The sequence below is a fragment of the Centroberyx gerrardi genome, chromosome 18 (assembly GCF_048128805.1).
Source record: "Centroberyx gerrardi isolate f3 chromosome 18, fCenGer3.hap1.cur.20231027, whole genome shotgun sequence".
NCBI classification, from domain to species: domain Eukaryota; kingdom Metazoa; phylum Chordata; class Actinopteri; order Beryciformes; family Berycidae; genus Centroberyx; species Centroberyx gerrardi.
Genome location: NC_136014.1, coordinates 20,257,496 through 20,279,197, shown reverse-complemented (window position 1 = coordinate 20,279,197; position 21,702 = coordinate 20,257,496). Strand labels below are relative to the sequence as shown.

Genomic DNA, 21,702 nt, shown 5'->3' with positions numbered 1-21,702 from the left:
GCTCTGCACAGACTTGTATACGTGATTTGGGAAGGGAAAGTAGTTTCAGTGCCGCGGTATACATCCACATGCGTTACAAATCTACGCTCTTCCTTTGAAAGATTTTCCCGAAAACAATTATGACAAATTCAGCAAAGCATCATCATTTGAAGTTAAGTGAATTAACACGACACGCATGAAAAACGCGGCATTGCTTTAGTCTTATAAACTGGAATTATTGGAAGTAACTTTATTATGAAAGGCGCTTTTACGCTGTTTTACGACGGTTTCGATTGCCGAACGGCAGGAGCCGTGTTTTGACGCAGCGTGGCGATGTTTACAATTTTCTGACAGTTCTCTCGGTTTTCAAAACAGATGTAGTTCTCTCTAACAAGCATCCACTTCAGTCGAGTTGGACAGCCTGCCTATAAGACGAAATGGGGAAGCCAAAGAAGAAGAGTAAGATTGTGAAACTGTCTTTCAAATATGTGAAATGACTCTCTGAGTTGGACAGGCTGGCTGTAGCTTGTTGCTAATGCTAACTGCATGTCCAGAACCTCCTTGGTCCACTCTGCCTCCGTCTCATAACATGACATAACGTTAGTGGTTACATAGCTAAAGACATATAACGTTAAAAGCTGAAATATTCGTGGGTGTGGAACATTTCTAAACCTCTAGTGATTCAGTTGTTAACGTTACTGTTTGGGAATATTTTTTGAGCAATTTAGAATCAGAATCAGCTTTATTGGCCAAGTACACATACAAGGAATTTGACTCCAGTTTTTCGTTGCTGTCAATGTACTTACACAGAATAAATATATAGCTAAAAACAAGGACAACAAGATGAACAGAGGTAAAACCTAAACATTTAACTACTATGTACAACGTAAACAACACTAGGGCAATGGTGCAGAGTGCAAAGATGCTGGAATAAATATGAGTTGTTGGTGTAGCAGGTTACATTATATACATGGGATATTACACATTACATACATTATACACAAATCAGATATTGTACAGATGATGATGATGGGGGAGGAGGAGCAGGAGGAAATCCCTGGTCTGGGCCTTTCACTCCTGCTTTTGATGGGGGAGAATTTTTTAGCCAACCATTCTGCTTATTTATTAGAATTCTATTTCTGTCAGGAAGTACTGGGAAGTATGGGGGTATTTGCTGGTAAAATGTATTAATTATTTCAAAATGGACGGTTGTAACATAACAACTAACCTGCACTTTGCCAGGTGATCTGAGCCGAGCTGAGCTGATGATGATGACCATTGCGGATGTCATCAAGCAGCTGGTTGACGCTCATGAAGAGGGCAAAGATATCAACCTCAACAAGTAAGTTTTCCCCTTTATAAACAGACAGCCCCTTGTAATACTGATGTATTTACTTTTGAAAGACCTACTGAAAGCCCTCCATTACATTTATATGGGATGTCCCTGGCTGAGAAGTCATTTAGTCTATTTTAAGGTATTATTAAAGAATTTAAATCAGTCAGTCAATCAATCAATAAACTAATCTCCAACTCCTGCCTTAGCCACTACTGTAGGGCTCAGATCAAAGGACAAATACTGTAAAGATTGCTTGGTTATCCTATCTAATAGCACAGTCTTCAAAGAGTTGTTAGGCTAACACAATTTAAACCCTTCACTTCCACATACACATCCAAATATAACATAATTTTAGCTAGATTTACGTAACCAGCCATCTCCACGATTTAATTCACTTTTATTTGTTTCCATGCTTGCCAATTGGAAAAAAAGACACCCTCTTACCACACTCTACTGTTTCTCTCCCAACCACTCTCATGTGTTTTTAACAGAGTGAAGACTAAGACTTCAGCTAAATATGGTCTTTCAGCCCAACCTCGGTTGGTGGACATCATCGCTGCCGTCCCACAACACTACCGTCGCGCCCTGGTGCCTAAACTGAAGGCCAAACCCATCCGCACTGCCAGCGGGGTAGGTAGCCCAAAATGTCCTGTGGTCATTCTCTGGGGTCAGCAGCTTTCTTACTTAATTCTCTAAGGTTGTAACCAAACACTTGATTTGCATTGTGCGTCCTGTTAGCTAAGTAGTTTGAAGAAGTTGTATAATAAATACTACCATAGTATTAATCTCAGTACACAATGCAACATCCGTGTGTATGGTAATATATGACTTGTTCTGTAATTGGATCATTTATCTGGCATTAAACTCTGGATTCCTCAAAATGCCTTGGAGGCAGTACAAATTTTCAGTCTCCCACATTCTTGAGTAACAAAACAATGATGGGGTCTGTCCACTTTCAATTCAGTCAATTAATCTGATGGAGCTTTACCTATCGAAAAAAAACTCTGTCTGAAGGTTCTCATATTCAGGGTATTATAGAATGATGAAGACTGAATGTTTTATCACAAGCAGCTCCAGTTTACACTTTCTATTAAATGAAAAGACAACCCTGAACAACACGGCATACTGTGAGTGAAAGTGACTGTTGAGGTTGGATTTCAGACCAATGTTTGCCTCAAGAATGTACCTTTTTTGCCAAATTTTTCAGATCCCTAATAAGCAATTTGTCAATAAAACACGAATAGTCAGAAGAACAATTACAAAATTGTGTGCTTGTCATCTTTCCAGATTGCAGTGGTGGCTGTGATGTGCAAACCCCATCGCTGTCCGCACATCAGCTTCACAGGCAACATCTGTGTGTAAGTCCCCCAACATCTGTCCTCCTATTAGCCAAACCCAGTCTTGGGATTTTGATGGTATTTGTTTAATAGTTTATTCTTTGGCACATAATAACATTTGTCCAACCTTTAATTTAAAATTGGGCACTGTAGATGTGAGATGTGAGATGTGAGCCTGACTATGTTGACTATGACAAATTTCAATACTTGATTGCATCCTTTATGTTGTAACAATTTATTTTTCATTATCACATGTTTAAGTATTTAATGTTATCATATTCAATGCAACTCTTAAATCAACTTCTACTTTGGCAGCTACTGTCCCGGTGGACCTGACTCAGATTTTGAATACTCCACACAGTCTTACACTGGCTATGAGGTGAGATACTATTTTGCCTCATCATCTATACAAGGCATCCATAGTGTGGGTTTACAAGCACACACTATACTGGATAAAAGCTTGTATTCTGGTTAAGATCTTCTTTGGAATAAGCTGTATATGCGGTTCCCAGATTTTCCTCATATTCAATCACATTCTTTACATACAAATAAAGAGCATTCTAAATATTACAATGGAAAAATAACTTACAAGTATATATAGGTACATCCCAGATATATTATCCTGGTTTCTTATAATCAGGGCAACTGATTATCTGGGTTACTGTAAATTATATGATGTTAACAGGTTACAATTCAAACTGAATATCTGACTATCTTAATAATATGACTATGCTTTGCATGTTAGCACACTCATTGAGTCTTAAATTGCATATACCTCTCCAAATAAGAATTCAAGTTTATTATTCCAGTAATCTCAGATGGTTCAGTCAATGTTTGTGATCATGAGCAACTTGATCTCAAAGCTAGAATCCAACCTAGAACCAACTTTTGAATCTGTGACATCATCAAAAGAAGAAAATCTAGGTGAATAGTGTGTTGGATGTGTAGATTAATAAAAGACTGTTTTTGAGCTTTGACATCCTCATGAACTTTCTTCCGTAGCAGTAACAAAAGATATGAACCAGAAAGTTTGCTTACTTCCCTATAAATTCACCTTGTGTCCTGTCACTGTGTCCAGAACGTCGGCCTCTTATTCACCGTCATTGAAGCAGCTCTTGGGTTTCTCTTTTTACTGCATCGTTAAGAGTCTCTCTCATTGTTTCTAGCCTTGAGAGAGAATTGCTCAGTTTCACAAATCAAGACTGAACTATCAAAGATTGTGGGCATCAGATGTAAATTTGGCTTGAGATGAATTTTCCTTTTACAGTTTGCACGTTACACATCTGGGTGCTAAATCTTTTCTATTCCTCTTTCTCTTTCCAATAGCCAACGTCCATGAGAGCCATCAGAGCGCGTTATGACCCGTACCTTCAGACCAGACATCGGGTGGAGCAGGTCAGTGTCACCCTACAGTGTACACCCATTTTATGTCTCTCTATGGCTCTTCAGTTTATATAGGCTTGGATCGCTATTACCGTGTCAAAGGAATACATTTCATTTAGCTGCTTGACATAGCATCTGCTGTGTAGCTGCTATGCGATTGTCCTCCATACATTCAGGATGTGTATAGTAATGTACGTGTGTGAGCAGTTCTACTTTGTTGCAGCTTCTGATGGCCTTGGCTTGCACACATGTATAAATCATGACCAATGATGATGAATTTAGTGTGCTGTAATGAGTATCATGGCTTTTACCCGCGTACAGTGAAGAACTACAGTGTCAAGTGATAAGTTTGCCTCTGGGTGGTTTCTCTGCCAAGAGCTATAAATTGTCTTCCAAAAAACTCCTTGAAAAACTTGAGATTTGTGGCACTTAAAAAAAAGAAAAGCCAAGACTTGACCTCAATTTTGCCATTATTTTTATTGATGGCAGCATTAGTCTAACGCAGTTGGGCAAAATCGTCCATCAGAGCAGCAGTGGTTTATGTAGTGATGTGTTAGTCTGATCTGTGCTTTCGTCAGTCAGTCAAGGTCTTATCCACATTCCAGGGTTACCCAATTATGGCTAAAAGTATAATATTACATGATATTGTGATCATTGTAATTAGGATTACTGTTATGCTAACTAGGGAACACAATTATTTTACTGCAATTTTTTAATCTTATATCAACATTTTAACAATTTTCAACTACAGCTGATATTCTAAATTCAATGTAATAAAACGTCTCAGTATTGCCATATTGTTCAGTTACCAGTGGTGGAAACTGAAATGTTTTGTTTGTCTTCTGTGTCGTCTCCAGCTGAAGCAGCTGGGCCACAGTGTGGACAAGGTGGAGTTCATCGTGATGGGCGGGACCTTCATGGCTCTGGCTGAGGAGTACAGAGACTACTTCATCAGGAACCTGCACGACGCTCTGTCTGGACACACCTCCAACAACGTGGCCGAGGCCGTCAGGTGCTCAATGACATCACACTTCACTGATCCCTGTAGGGAAACTCTCTTTTCACTTGCCGTCTTTCAGGGAGTGGCAGGACAGATGCTTGCAGACACAGGGGGATTCAACCTGGGTCCTGTAGTTGAATCTCTCACATTTCATTACAGCTATTATAGTCTATTATATTCTATCTAGTCCCAGGGTTCTGAAGTTATGGGTACAGAATACAAAATTGGGCGTAATTGCTTGTTTGAACATGGCAGTGGCACTCAAGTACTTAAATTATCCTCCTGTGAAAGGTGTCAAGAGCATTACCTCACTCATTATATACCACCAATTGGATTTACCCCCTTTTTAAAATTGATCCTCTATTTTTACTATTTCTACAGACCTGCAATTAAGTTTTTATTTGGTGCAGTTTTTCTTGCTTTCTTTTTCCTGAGGTCTCTTAAGACCGTGATACAGATACAGAGCCACATTTTGAGACAAAGTAAACTGTCAATGTTTATTTTTTCCACTATAGTTTCTTAAAGCTCAATTCTAAACTTCTTCTAAACGCAGTATTGTGCATCTACAGTATGCCTCACATAATTTCTGATGTATTTAGGCCCTGTGTGTGTGTGTGTGTGTGTGTGTGTGTACACGTGTGTTGTATACTTTATAACTACTCTGTATGGCATCTGAAGATAAGTAATGGCTGTCTCCACCAGAGGGAGCTATTCTATCATTTCATGGATACAGTGTTGTGTTTCCCCTTCATTCACTCAGCAGCAGTTCTCCCTCACTACTGGATATCTGCTCCTACTGCCAGGACTATATGAAAGTAAAAGTCATCATCCAGACTTATTGACATTCACTAAGGAGATAAATTTAGTTTCAAGATTCATTTTTAGTCCTTACAGTAGAAGCCAGCTTGTTTTAAAATATTTTTCTGTGGTGCACCACATCAGAAGTGTCCTAGTATGTTTTTATGAACCATTGCCCCATGGTTACCCCCTCCCAAAACCCACCACCGCCACCACCGAATATCCTAGAGGAAGCAAAGCAACAGTGACTATCTCCACAAAATTAAGCCATCAAATAAACCCATTCAGAGTTCAGGTGGAAAGTGAAGGCAGTCTCACCAAGTTCTCTTCAATTACTTCGATTGATTCCCCACTTACCGAATGAAATTAGGTGTGTGTCTGCTCAATATGGATTTGAGTAACAACTTTTTAGATGACTTGGAGAAGATTGAGAGTCAAGGTAGAAATGCGCATTTCTAGAAGGGGTGGCTGAACGTCACACAGATGATTGAACAAAATAATGGCTTTTTCCACAGGACTGAGGCTGTTTGTTTGGCACTGGGGGCCATTTACTTCCCTAATGCCTGATAAGACCCGGGACGTGTGTGTCTGTGCTGTGTGTGTGTGTGTGTTTCTTCCCATTTACGTATGTCCGTTTGTCCTTGTCTGTGTGTGAATGTGTGAAAGAGTGTTTGCGGGACGGTGTGTGTGCGTCAGGAACCATGTAAGTGTGAGTAGGTGTTTGGCAGGATTTGACCTGCTTTTGCTATCAGCAGGGTTCGTTAAGATGCTATGATTGCAGTAATTGTGGTGGCCGCTAATCAGTTTGAGACGGGGGAGGCGCTGGCTTTGACTCGGGGACTGCCCTTATCTCTGCCACAGTCAGTGTGTGTATGTGTGTGTGATGTGGTTTATGCAGGGTTGTGTTTGTATGTGTCTTTGTGTGTGTGTGTGATGCCCAGTGAGCATCTCTCTCTGGCTCTCACCATGCTCAGCCCCTGTCTGATCAGATCACAGCAGCGGGCTACCTGGAGATAATCGCCTGAGATAATAGACTTTTTATTGATTCATTTCATACAATCTGATCATCCTCCCTGGAGCATAAACTCCTGTAATTGGTGTAAATCAGCCAGCAGACTGTAAAAGATGGACAATTATTGCCAGCATATACAGAGTCAGAAGGAATATGAGCTGGCACGAGGGGTGGTAATGGTCAAAGGAGCAGCTGGAGTGGAGAAAATGACAGCTGGCTAACGTGGTGAGACGAGATGTGTCTCTGTTTGGCCGCTTGTATTGTTTTTATGATTTCAATCAGTGGCTCAAAGAAGTTTGTACGTAGCTTTTGAGTCCGATTCAGACTAGATGAAGCTCTGAAAATATCTATAAAACATCTTTGTAATAATGTGTAATATCTGCTTTCAAAACTTGTTTGGCCAAGGAAAGCTCACGTTGTCAAAATGGAGGTTGCAGTACCGCATTAATCCCAAAATGTACCAGCTATTGTTCTTATATTCAATATAGCTTGTGCTTATGACTGAGTGGGTTTAAATCCCAGCTCCTGCTATGCTGTCACGTTCTTTCCTCACTTGCCTGTATGTCTGGAGAATACATTCATAAAACAAGACAAGGAAATGTAATTGATGCATTACCTCTACTCACGACATCCAAAAAAGTGTATGTTCGTTTTAGTTTCCTTGTTTCTTGAACTCTGGATCAGGATGCAGCCGGCCTGCTGCTGCTGGATTGATACACTAGAAGATCAGCAATAGTTTTTCATGAGCCTCGGTCACAGGATGAGAGGTTAAAATTCTCATCTGGTGATCATGCTGAAAAGCTTTAAGGCCCCCTTGCTTTTGGAAGTGGGCTAAGGCACAAATATCACCTAAATTATTCAATATTTTCTATCACCTTACTGTTTCCTTATAGACAAATACTGATACTAATCTGTAAAGATCTGAATAATGATAATATGACACAAAATAATCAAGCCTTTATGTCTCTTAACAGGATGGTTTTAGAATAACAAATAGGTCGGTTACTTTATTAAGTAATTTAGGCTTGTAACTGCCTTCTGACGCAAAGTATGCACTTGTTATTGTCTCATTTAAGTTTCTTTACACTAAACAAATTCAATATTTACTATAATTTACTCTGTTTCCTTAGCTTTTTTTATTGCATATTGCTGTGTCCTTACTGTGAGGTTAGTGATACATTTCAGGATAATGAACCATAAAGACGGTAAATTAGCAGCCTGTAAATTGATGTTGCCAAATGATCTCAGCGATACATTTTATTCATATGGCGCTTCCCAAGATATTTAGTGACAATTTACAGAAATAATCTAATTAGAAAAGCAGCAGTTGATAGGAAAAACTCACTTTATTGAGTACACTCATAAGAACATAATATGAGCAGAAACAACTCATTCCCCTGCAGGTACTCGGAGCGCAGCAACACCAAGTGTGTGGGAATCACCATCGAGACCCGGCCGGACTACTGCCTGAAGAGACACCTCAGCGACATGCTGGGCTACGGCTGCACGCGGCTCGAGATAGGAGTCCAGAGCGTCTATGAGGACGTGGCCCGCGACACCAACAGGTCAGAGGGTGGGGGGAGCGATGGATGAACGGATAGATGAATGGGAGAGAGGAAGAAAGGATGGAAGTGTGGATTAGGGATGCAACTAATGTTTATTTTCATTATCGATTAATCTACTGATTATAGAAAATGTCTAGAAAATGTAAAAAATATGACAAATGCCCATCACAAGTTACCAGAACCCAAAGTGATTGTTAAAATTGCTTACTTAGTCTGACCAGCAGCCAAAAAAACACAAAGTATTCATTTAATAATTTTATGAAACAAGCAAATCTTAGTGTTTGTGAAGCTGTAACCAGCAAATGTTTGGTATTTTTACTTGTACATGACTAAAACGAATCGATTAATTTTCTGTCAATCGATTAATCGACTGATCGTTTCAGCGATGGATGTGATGATATATAGACAAGTTGGTGGATGGATGAATGAATGAGTCAGTGGATGGATGGATACAGAAGTTGGTTATGTATGGACGGACCGATATATGGATGAATGGATGAACATTGTACTTGTGGGCTTTACATCTTAACTCTATGTTCCTGTGCATGTGTGTTTATTCCAGAGGCCACACGGTGCGAGCGGTGTGCGAGTCCTTCCAGCTGGCGAAGGACGCCGGCTTCAAGGTGGTGGCGCACATGATGCCCGACCTGCCCAACGTGGGCATGGAGAGGGACGTGGAGCAGTTTATTGTAAGTGTTCACAAATGAGAGTTTTGTTGTTGTTGTTTTCAGAATTTCAGGCTATTTAGACAGAAAGCTTCCATTTGTTTCTTATTGAACTTCATTTTCCTGCTTTTCTCTCTGTAACAGATCATTAACCATGCCCTCTCTTTCAAAATTCATTGTCAAAATGTCAATTAAGGATCAATTCAGAATCAGGGAAGTTTTTCCACCGATTATTTCCAGCTTTTTTATGCTGTGCTGATTGTCTCGAAGCTTAGTTTGTGAATCGACAAGCTGTGAAACCTGAAATTGGTATATAAAGTGGTATAAATATACTGTTATTTACGATGCTGATATCATTTTGTATCCGTGCGTATCATCAGTTTGGTAGGGTAGTTTTTGATTTGCAGGGGGAGGCGGCTCCACAAACTGATACCAGAGAAGCAAAATGAGCTGCAGTGCTTTTCACAAAAAAAAAAAGTTAAGTGCCAAGTAGATCATTAGGGTTACTGTTTGTGACAGTAACAGTCATGTTTTTGTCTTTTGCTCAGCATCAGGATGTGTCATCACGAGTAATTTCACAGTGGTATACTAATGAGTAAGTCCTACATGTAGCATCTTTAAATAGAAAACCAAGGAGCTGTGAAAGTTAGTCCCGCAGTCCCCAACATGATGTGACTCAAATGCAAAATATTGTCAGATGTCTTTCTCCAACAGCAGGCTCACTTGCACCCCTGATTGAAAACAGGGCCATAATATTAGTATGCAGAATCAGATTATGCTCCTTCCCAGGGAGTCTGACTGTAGGATGTAAATGAAGACCCAGTTTGAGACTGTATGTATTTTCAGCTCAGTTTGGTTTATTTGCACAGTGATAAAACAGAAGTGAAGTGATTAAAAACGCAGCGGTGAAAGGAAGATAAAGGAAAGAAACAGATTGCTAATTTGAGCAGGTGAGACTAAAAAATCACCCCAAGGGTTTTATCACGACATCTCGCCGCAAAACAGGCAAAAGGAAGAAACAACCTCTCCTTCTTTTCTCTTTCGATTCAACTATTTATCTTTCTTTTCCCATCTCTTTCTTTTTTTATTACTACTTGTGTGGGTGAGCGCTGGCTTACAGTGTGGTGACGCAGTGTTTCACATTACGGTGAATCAGTCTATTACAGAGGTGAAATGAGTAAAAAGCTTGATTTCCTCTGTAATGAACTACCCATTAAAAAAAACCCAAAAGACGGCAAGCGAGCGGAGGGCAGCTCAGTCGTAACGTGGAAGTACCTGCTTGACTCAGCTTCGTTACCGACCGGTAAACTTAAATTGGACTTTTTTCAGAGTTGGGTGGAAGCAAAGCGAAATTTCGTTTTCTGTCTTATTTGTTTACAGGGGAGTTTTTATGAACGATGGGGTCATTGTTGGAGCTCGCCGAGTAAAATGGGAAAGTTGAATGTACGGCGATGAAAGCATTTAGGGCGTCGTCGATCTTCTAAGCATCAACAGCTCTTAAGTGTTTCATTTCTCACAGACTGATTCAAGTCGAGGGAAAAATAGTTCATGTCTTCCAGCAGATTAGTTACATTTCCTGTGTGTGTGTGTTTGTGTGTGTGTGTGTGTGTGTGTGTGTGTACACTACCAGTCAAAAGTTTGGACACACCTGATTGAATTGATTTTCATCATCTTAAAGTGATTTTTGATCTAAAGGCTTATGCTTAAATGCTTGAAGTTTGTTTCTTAGACAAATATAAATAGTGAAGTTGATCCTATGTATGAATTTCTTTCCAAAGCCTTTGTCTTTCCATCAAGGTAAAGGGCGGCTACTTTAAAGAATGTAAAATATAAGATAGTTTTGATTTGTTTAACACTTTTTTTGGTCACGGCATACTTCCATTTGTGTTATTTCATAGTTTTGATGCCTTTACTATTATTCTGAAATGTGAAAAATAGTAAAAATAAAGGAAAATGTGGTGTGGCCAAACTTTTGACTGGTAGCGTACGCCACCACACTTCCTGTCTGAATGTGTGTTTGAAGAGACCCTCGAAGAGTCTCTCCTCTTCTTCTCTCTCCTTTCCCATAACACTGTCTCTCTTCCTACCTCCGTCTCTTTCCTCTTTCTTTCTTCATCTCACTCCTCTCCCATTACGCAATCTCCCCTCTTCTCTCTTTTCTGTCCCGTCGCACGATCTCTCTGTATGTTACCCCTCCTCTCCCATCACACTATTTATGCTTGTCTCTCTCTCCTCCCATCACTCATCTCTTTTTATGCCTCTGTCTCTCTCCTCTCCCATCACATTATCTCTCTTTATGCTTCTCTCTGTCCTCTCCAATCACACTTTCTCACTTTATGCTTTGTCTCCTCTCCCGTCCGACCATCTCTCTTCGTCTCTCTGCTCTCCCATCACACTATCTCTTCTTTCTCCCATCACTTATATCTATTTATGCTCGCCTCTTTCCGCTCCCATCACTCATCTCTCTTTCTGCTTCTCTGTCTTCTCCCATCACACAGTTTCTCTTCTTCTCTCTCTTCGCCCATCGCTCCATCTGTTTCTTCTCGCTCGTCTTGCTCCTCTTCCATCGCACCATCTCCCCTCCTGCTTCTCTTCTCTCTTATCACACTATCAGTACCAGCTTATGCAACCTGTGTGTGACTCCCCTTTTCTCCCCCTCCTCTAAATTCCCATGACCCAGTTCCTTTTAGCGTGGAAAAACGCACAGCTTCAGTCCAGGACCCAAACTAAATATATTCAGACTTGTCCCGGTACCCCTCAAATACACTGGGACACCTCTCATGTAAAAACACCCTGCACTACAAAACTTTGTTATGATTTTTTTTTTGTTTATTTCAAAGGAATTTGAGGATTTTATGAAATTGTATACAGTGGAAAATGACAGGAAAGACGGGAGAAAGAGAGTGTTTGGACATTTGACACACTGAGGGGCATAAGTGACAGTTTCCTAATTTTGTAGCAGAGCAAAACCAAAACTTTACATGATTGCACCTTTTTATTATGCCTCCGCGCTGGCGACAGCCGTGGCCGGAGGCATAATGTTTTCGGGTTGTCCGTCCATCCGTCCGTCCGTCCGTCCGCACGTACGTCCGAACGTACGTCCGTCCGTCCCATTCTCGTGAACGCGATATCTCAGGAACGCCTTGAGGGAATTTCTTCAAATTTGGCACAAACGTCCACTTGGGCTCAAGGATGAACTGATTAGAATTTGGTGGTCAAAGGTCAAGGTCACTGTGACCTCACAAAAGACGTTTTTGGCCATAACTCAAGAATTCATACGCTAATTATGACAAAATTTCACACAAATGTCTAATAGGATAAAATGATGAAGTGATGACATTTTATATCCAAAAGTTCAAAGGTAAACTTCACTGTGACATCATAATGTTTTGCTTACCACTGTAGCTGACAAAATGATCTTGGGTCATTCTACAAAAACAGTGGAAGTGCTGTCACTTACTTTTGCAGACACCAAAATCCTTTAAGTTGACCTAATAATCACATTAATTATATATGTTCAATAAATAAAGACTGTCCTTGCAATGATAAAACAAATTTTATTGGCAGAGGCATACAACCGCGAGGCGGTTATTTCTAGTTTAAAACATAACATGAGCTATTAACTAAATTCAATTTAGTGTTTTCATTTGGGTCTTTTGGTTTTTCACTTCATTTAAATTTTTGTTACAAATGTGTTGTTCTGACTATCAGATAGAACTTTCCAATGACTATAATATTCATTTTCTGCCAAAATGTCACTCACGCCTATTTTGCACCAAGCCCTCAACAGTTTTTCACTCACAACAATGTGGCATATACCTTAGTCTGATGAATCACTAACACTTATATATGTTTTAGCCACAATTTAGCTGCTTATTACATGACTGGCGACCACCACCCAGACTCCAGCCCCCCTGTGACCCTGAAAGGGATTAAGCTGATAGAGAGAATGGATAAATCAATGTACGGCGTGACTGAAAATTCCACCTCATGGATTTTCACATCTGAGGTTTGCTCGCAGCGTCTGGTAATATTGGCGAAGACGGCAAGTTAATGTTCCAAATATGATGCAAATAGCAGTTGAGGTTTCAGTGGAAGGATGTGTATTAAATAAAGAGAAAAGAGCATCTATGAAAATTGATAATTCAATTCATGCCTGTTCTTAAGTACCAGTCACCAGCTTAAGGAGGCAGGGATGTATCATTTTTCTTTTTCTTTTTCTTTCCAGGATACCAGTTTTGGGTTTTTTTTTACACGTTCCTGTTTTTTTTCACCATTATTTCCTACTTGTACACATTGTCCCAGTCATATTCCATTGAGGGTTTAGTGCCTTAATGTCAGCTGAGGTCTCAGACTGGTTTAGGATACAAGAGCTTAGCGTCCAGTTAATGCAGTGCAGCATTTACTATCACATTAACTGAACATATAACCCACAGTGGGCAGCGGGCAGAGAACTTTGCATCCTCCTTGCGTCCACCATGGTCGTCCTGATAATGGGATTCGATTACAACTTCCTCCCAGCCGGAGATCGTCTCTCACTTATCTCCCATGTACAGACGCTCTCTGTCCCGAGGGAGGCATCCTGAACGGGGTTCCACTCTGCCAGCCAACAGGAGTTGTGATACCCGATCCAAGATGGCAGCAGGCGCAGAATCCCCAAGTAGTCTCTATTAGTAATCGTTTTTTGTTATCGCAGCTTTTTGTTATTTGTCAGATTGGATACCTCCCCCCCCCCCCCCCCCGCCTCTCCTCCCCCCTCCCTTTGGGTTTAGTGCGGGGCCACGTGGATCACGCCCTCGTGTGATTATGAGCTGTGACGAGGGAGAGATTATGCGATGCTGATATTGCGGCCTATTTTGGAGAACGAGCGCCGATTCCAAATCTTCACGGTTCTGATCATGATTGCCAGCGCTGAGTAGAAGAGAATGACAGGAAATCACATTGATTTCCCTCACCGCGCTAAACCGGACAGCAAGATTCGTTTTCTTCAAGTGAATAGCTGGACACTGATGTGCCGCTCTTTTTAGATATTGGCTTTATTCAAGCTCACTGTATGTGGTTTATTTATTTAAGCCGAGCACTTCTGCAAATGCACCATTTTTTTCCTTTGATATTCAGTTATTTTTCTTTGGCACTGTCTGGCCATGTAGTCAGAAAGCATAAGAATACAATAAATCTTAGTGCATATTTTTAGAACCACTCTCTATTGCTCTCTTTTTCTCTCACTTTCTTTCTCTCCTTTTCTCCCTCTCATTCCCTCTTAAGTCAAAGAAGCTCTATTGGCATGACTGTCAAAATGAACGATTTTACAATAAAGTGCAATCCATAAATATTATTACACAACACAGAAATGATTAGTCTGCGTGTTGTGGTAAAAAAAACATGGTTGATTAATTGATTACAATGATTTGTGGAAAAGAAACTAGAGAAAAAAGAAACTATATACTAGCTCAGTACAATTCTGTCATTGTTCCCGTCACTTTTCCCTCAGGCTATAAAACTTATTGACAGATACTGACACTCAGTGTGTGTGTTAGTAAGCCGTAGCCAGTAGTGTGTGTGTCAACTCAGTATCTGTCAACAGGCCAAGCTACTCTAATTTTGAATGAAACACATAGAAAGCAAAGAGAGAAGATAGTCAAGGAACTAAAACTAACATTTTGTCTTTTCATTTACTCTTTTTCTATGTCCCCGTTTACAAGAGACACATAAGAAACATTTTCAGTGTGTGGAAGCCCAGAAATGCAGGCAGGAGTTGGGTCTCAAAAATCGAATTGAAATGACGAGCATAACAAGGATCTGTGTGTCCTTTTTCCAGGAGTTTTTTGAGAATCCAGCGTTCAGGCCCGACGGTTTGAAGCTGTACCCAACGCTAGTGATCCGAGGCACTGGTCTGTATGAGCTGTGGAAGACGGGCCGGTACAAGAGCTACCCGCCCAGCGCCCTGGTGGACCTGGTGGCCCGAATCCTGGCCCTGGTGCCGCCCTGGACCCGCGTCTACCGGGTGCAGAGGTGAGAGAGAGAGATGACTGGGCCTGATTTTAACTAAGGACAGCCGATAGAGCAAGTCATTCAAAACATTCAGTGAAAGTTTTTAAACTTTTTCAGATAATACAAAAAAGGGATCATAGGTGACTGTACATTAGGTTTGGGTGATTCGACAAATACATCAGGGATCAGAAATGGACTGAATCCATCGCTGGTGGAAATTCCCTTGCTGATTTTTGGCAGATTTAAATTACTATTATTAATGTTTGGTAATTTATAATGTAGCCTAGTGCAAGACACTGAAATGTGACGGCACATGCAGGGACAAAAAATATGCTCAAGTTGATGTTAAATTCATCCTTCATAATTCATTCTTCCTATTGGGAATGCACTGCGAACTAATACTTGTTCATCAGGTTTTTTTTTTTTATCTCGACTGCAAGGACTTCTCCTATAATTTATAATGTAAAAATGTTCCTTCCCTGTGCGTTTAGGTCTCAATTCGAGTCACACCTACATTGTGTGTGTGTGTGTGTGTGTGTGTGTGTGTGTGTGTGTGTGTGTGTGTGTGTGTGTGTGTGTGTGTGTGTGTGTGTGTGTGTGTGTGTCTGTCTGTACCCTACAGCATGGATGAAAACATTGGGGACTGGCAACATATATGATAACAGTTTGTTGACAGGAGGGTGTACACTATTGCCCAGCCCTACTGTAGATGTATTGTACGTTTGCCTCTGTAATAAGTTATTTTTCTGTCATTTCATGTGTGAATTCTCTCTCTCTCTCCCTCTACCTCCCTGTCCCCCTGTCTCTCTCTCTCTCTCTCTCTCCCTCTCCCTCTCTGTCCCCCTTTCTCTCTCTCTCCCTCTACCTCCCTGTCCCCCTCTCTCTCTCTCCCTCTCTCTCTCTCCCTCTACCTCCCCGTCCCCCTCTCTCTCTCTCCCTCTCTCTCTCTCTCTCCCTCTACCTCCCTGTCCCCCTCTCTCTCTCTCCCTCTCTCTCTCTCCCTCTACCTCCCCGTCCCCCTCTCTCTCTCTCCCTCTCTCTCTCCCTCTCTCTCTCTCCCTCTCCCTCTCTGTCCCCCTCTCTCTCTCTCTCCCTCTACCTCCCTGTCCCCCTCTCTCTCTCTCCCTCTCCCTCTCTGTCCCCCTCTCTCGCTCTCCCTCTCTCTCTCCCTCCCTGCCCCCCTCTCTCTCTCTCTCTCTCTCCCTCTACCTCCCTGTCCCCTCTCTCTCTCTCCCTCTCCCTCCCTGTCCCCCCCCCCCTCTCTCTCTCTCTCTCTCTCTCTCTCTCTCTCTCTCTCTCTCTCTCTCTCCCTGTCCCCTCTCTCTCTCTCTCTCCCTCTCTCTCTCTCTCTCTCTCTCTCTCTCTCTCCCTCTCTCTCTCCCTCTCCCTCCCTGTCCCCCCCCCATCAGGGATATCCCCATGCCCCTGGTGAGCTCCGGAGTGGAGCACGGTAACCTGAGAGAGCTGGCTCTGGCCAGGATGAAGGACATGGGCACTGAGGTGAGACTGAAAGGCCTCCCATATTACAAAAAGACACCATGTCAGCTTCTTTTGAGTGCAGAAGGGTTAGTGGTTAATGGACTATTTCGACTGGGATGCAATCCAAGTGGGCACCGTAGAACTCCCGTGGCGGCGGTTGCCAACAGATGAATGCTGACGGTCGGAATAATTTGCATGCATTGCTATGATAGAGTAAGTTAAAAGATAAAAAGCCTCCAAGGTATAGTTTGGAATCGTTGGAGCGTGGAATTGGAACGTCCTCGCACTTCCCCCGTGTTACTATTGTAGAATATATGTGGGAAAGTACTAGACAACTTTTATGGATGTAGATCCACTCAGAATCCATTGATCCTGAGAATGCCAGGCCGGGTGAATGAGGCTCGTTGCAACAGGCTCTCCAACACAAACCACTATGAGGCATAAGACCCCATGTCAGCTTTCATCAAAAGAGACTTGGGATAAAAAGCCTCATCCAAATCCATCATCAGAAAACACCTATGTGGTAAAGAACCTCCTGTAAGCTTCCATTAGAAGAAGCCGTAGCATAACAGGAAGTGCAAAACATCTATCAGAAAGTGTTTATTGGCTAAGAGGCAAGTCAAAAATACCACCATACAAGCATCTATGGAAAGTCTGTGAATAACCTGGAATTTAAATCTATGACTTAGTTCCAAACATTAGATTCTCCAGGATGACTCGAGTTGTTCAGAGGTTCTAAAATGTGATTAAATAGATGGTTTGATCAATTTGTATCTGTCTCTATCTGCAGTGTCGAGATGTGAGAACCAGAGAAGTGGGGATTCAGGAGATCCACCACAAAGTGAGACCTTACCAGGTAAAAGGCAGCAGAGCACATTCACTGTCAAACAGCTGGAGATGGAAGGATGAAATGCTGTGACGTTGTATAGCTCAGGCCGCCCATGCTAAAAAAATAGATTCCCTCATGGTACTGTAAGCTGCTTTGGATAAAGGCATCCACCAAATGCTGTGTATTTTTTAAACAACCACTCCATTCTCTCACATTGGTGTGTGTGTGTGTGTGTGTGTGTGTGTGTGTGTGTGTGTGTGTGTTCAGGTGGAGCTGGTGCGGAGGGACTACGTGGCTAACGGCGGTTGGGAGACCTTCCTCTCCTACGAGGATCCAGAGCAGGACATCCTGATTGGCCTGCTGCGTCTGCGCCGCTGCTCCCCCCAGTCGTTCCGCCCGGAGCTGAAAGGGGGCGTGTCCATCGTCCGTGAGCTGCACGTGTACGGCAGCGTCGTCCCCGTCAGCAGCCGAGACCCCAGCAAGTTCCAGCATCAGGTGGAAACATCATTTTTTTTTGTTATTACAAAAAAGTAAACACTCCAGAGTTACAATAAACTGCGGTGTGAACGCGCCCAAAAACTAAGATTAACCGCCAAATAAATCACAAATACCATAAGTCTTTTTTTTTTTTTTTTTTTTTGTTTTGAGAATGACTGATCTCTTTCTCTGTACCCGTCTCTCCTCCCTGTGCAGGGTTTTGGTATGATGCTGATGGAAGAGGCAGAGAGAATTGCCAGAGAGGAGCATGGCTCTGGCAAACTGGCTGTCATCTCAGGTGAGAGTCACAGTAACACCTGAGAACATCATTTATCTCCTCCTTAGACATGCAAATGCCTGGTATACCAAAGAGATATAATGATTTAAATGTGTCAATACAAAGAATATACTGCTAGTTGTCAGAATTTACTTGGTGAGTAAAACTAAATATGCTGCAAGTGAAAACATTTTGCCTCTAAATTAGACCGTACAGGATGTTTTAGAATATGTGTGCCTTAATTTTTCATAGTGTGAATACATTTGGCACCATTTTAATGTATTTCAGTCATTCAAACATTTCACCCATCTTTGAGGAAAATGGATAAACAAGGTTCTACATTTTTCAACAAAATCACCAAATTTTTACATTATACAAACAAATATTGTTATATCTTGTCTTTGAGTGAGACTCATAGTATAACATTACTGTCACAACATTGTAGGAAAAGGTGTTATGTTATTTTGGCATGATACTAAACATGTTGTTCTCGTCTGTGTGTGGTCTGTTGTTCAGGAGTAGGAACCAGGAACTACTACAGGAAGATGGGCTATGAGTTGGAGGGGCCGTATATGGTGAAGGACCTCTACGGACCTGGAATGGGCTGAGCCTGGAGATGGAAGACTTTTTTTTATTGTAGACCATGTTTTTATCTGGACAGCACATACAGACACACATATACAAACACACTCACACACACACAAATTGTTTTATTTATTAGGACGTTATTCTTCGGACACGATTCCTGCAGTATATGGAGTGTGTCGGAAATTAAAGCCCACTTGTTCCATTTTCCGTGCATTAAAGGAGATTACTGTTGAGTTTCTTCCCTTCAGTTCATGCATCTGCTTTTTATCTCGTGCACATCAGGCGACGCTATTGCATCTCCTCCGCTTTATTTAGATAAGGAGGCCGAGTGAGGGAGGATGTGAGGAATAAAGTACAGTCATTTAAGATGAAACCACAGCGTTTGTTGTAGATGAGGGTTAGAGTTCAATTTGAGACGCAACCGCTCTGTACCGCTGCAGTCTCAGCCTCTAGTCTGTTACTTTTCCTAAACAGGCACATAAAGAAGTTTCAGTATTTGCTCTTCAAATACACAAATAATGGCATGCAAGTATTTTTAGCTTTTGTGTCTGAAATGTTCCATGTGCCTTGTGAAGAAAAATGACACTCTGAAGCTCAAAATGTGCAGGTGTCCCTTCAAGAATTTATATGCGTTTGTCTAGGATGGGAAAGCCTGTTTAGTGTCATGGTATTAGTTAATCGTGTTTATGTTGCAGTTAAATGGAAAACCATTATGAGTCAACCGTTCATTAATGGTTGGCAGTGGATGAATGAACGGTGGGAAACGTCCTCGCTGGGCAGCCGTTGTGTAATTGCACAATTTTGATTTATAGGGCAGGAAATTGAATATTAGTGTTATGTAAATTGCTTTTTAAAAACCCCTCAGTTAATCCTATTTGTTGTGTTTCTGTCATGCGTTCTCGGGGCTACGTGTATTCTGCTGGTGGATTCCACATGTTGAACGAACATCACTCACCGTTTTTGCTCAAGGAATAAAGTATATTTCAGTTACACTTTGTGTCCTGCTGTGAGAGAAAACGTTCTTGATATTTTGCCGTTTTGGAGTAAAGTCATCTTTTGTTCTGGTCCATCTTTCCAGGATAAGACGATATGATAGTTAAGCCTAAAATCGCAGAATAGCCAATACTTAATAAGCTTCCAACATGACATTCAGTTTTACTTTCCCCAGGAATGGAGTGTCTGTTCTGCCTCCTCCTCTAACGCATTCCCCAATGTCAAGGGTCCCAGCCCTTGCAGGAGACCCCTGATGATTGCCCTATGAGAGTGTTTTACTGGCTCATTTGACACAGCCATTCCAATTACATCTTCATCAGTTACCTGTCTATTGAGCATTGACTGAGTGCTGTGTTCAGCCGCACGCTTTCTGGAAAGGGTTTGTCATCTGAAAAATGGGCAGCAATAAAGGGGAAAAGCCTCATATGGCGACCTATGTCTCATATAGATTCCCACTGCCCAGGATGATTGAGGCTGAACGGCCATGCGTAATTTCCTGGATGCGGCCCCTGTGTCGTGACTCTGCTGTGCTGTGAGTTAGTGTTGCAGTACTGACGCATTGAGGAATAGGCCAGATTTGCTGTTTCTCTCCACGCTTGCTCACTCCTGCTATCAGCTGTGAAATCTGAAAGGACTTTTCCCCCCTCAGACTCGCTGAGTCTGTGCTGAGGTGATTTGTGCTGGGGATGAGGCAGAGTCGGGTTTTTATCTTCACTGCAAAAGAGAGAGAGTGAAATATTTTGAAGTACGGCAACTTCTATTAAATTTTACTGTGCAAAAAAGTGTAAGAGCACTTGTCTAGAAAATTACTCAACTGAAATAAGATGAAACTTAAAATGATTCCTGTGGGGAAATTGGGATGTTGCAGCAGCAAATAGTAATGGGATAATGGAAAAATATAAAACAGAATATATGGAAAATGGGAGTTATATAAATATGTGCATCTGAAAATTTCAGCACTAAAACATATTAAGTAGATTGGTATGAATGAAAAGCATGGGGGGAAAAGTATGGATCACAGCATTATAAGAGTGTGCAAAATAACAGTAGAACTTAATGAGAGAAAGAAGGGATGCTGAACACGTACGATATGAAAATATACCAAAAATATGAAGTATATGCAGTATAAAACAAGTGGAAAAAAGAAAATATCAATACAAATGCAATACAGAACAATGAGGATATTGGAATTGGAGGAAAGCATGAATTTACAGCAGATAACATGGTGTGTCATATTCACATTAACAGGTCTACAGAAAGCCATACACATTGAGAATGGGTGTAGGTGTGTAGACATGTAAAAAACTATAAACTTTGTCAATATATTCACTTTATAGATGTAGATAACATTTGTACAGAATGTGCAGATGTGTATATGTGCACTGCTAGCTGCTCCCCTATCAAAACTCTGGATGGAGCTGCCATTTGTACAGAAATATGTAAAGTTCTCATCGTGCTTCCCAACCTCTCCATGAGGGAATAAGCCTTGTAGAGCAGGTACTGTATATGATGGCATCGTCTACACCTATGGGTGCCTATTAATGCAAATTGAGGGGGTCCGTGGGGTCCATCAGCAGGGGTCTGAGGTGCTGCAGACCAGCCTCTCAAAGGTCTTCATTATGTGTCAGTGCCATCGGCCTGTAGTCATTTAGGGCAGTGGTTCTCAACGTGGGGTCCGGGGACCACCAGGGGTCCTTGAGGGGGTTCCAGGGGGTCCCCAGGAAACTGATGAATTGTTAAACTTCCCCATTATTTCATTTACAAGAACTTAACACAATTAGAGAATGTATTAGAATGACTGTTTTGATCATAGTTTCACTGTTATCTCTCTACCTACAATACAGATAGTCATGGAATTCTTGACAAAATCATATCTAACAATAAAAATATTCTAAGATTTGGGTTCGAGAGACAAAATCTCATCAAATGGGGGTCTGTGGCCTTAATGTGGACTAAATTAGGGGTCCTTGATATGAAAAAGGTTGAGAATCAC

The 21,702-nt window shown here is 41.5% G+C and overlaps 1 protein-coding gene across 1 annotated transcript; it reads left to right on the top strand.

The window, feature by feature from the left end:
- The first annotated feature begins 298 nt into the window (after positions 1-298).
- On the top strand, positions 299-19,713 carry elp3 (elongator acetyltransferase complex subunit 3). The gene is made up of 15 exons (XM_071914239.2): positions 299-438; positions 1,222-1,321; positions 1,807-1,945; positions 2,603-2,673; positions 2,968-3,031; positions 3,979-4,047; positions 4,893-5,047; positions 8,249-8,410; positions 8,973-9,099; positions 14,894-15,087; positions 16,476-16,566; positions 17,336-17,401; positions 17,642-17,869; positions 18,068-18,149; positions 18,645-19,713. The coding sequence occupies exons 1-15, from the start codon at positions 417-419 to the stop codon at positions 18,734-18,736; spliced, it is 1,662 nt and encodes a 553-aa protein (XP_071770340.2). The 5' UTR covers positions 299-416; the 3' UTR covers positions 18,737-19,713.
- The last annotated feature ends 1,989 nt before the right edge of the window (positions 19,714-21,702 follow it).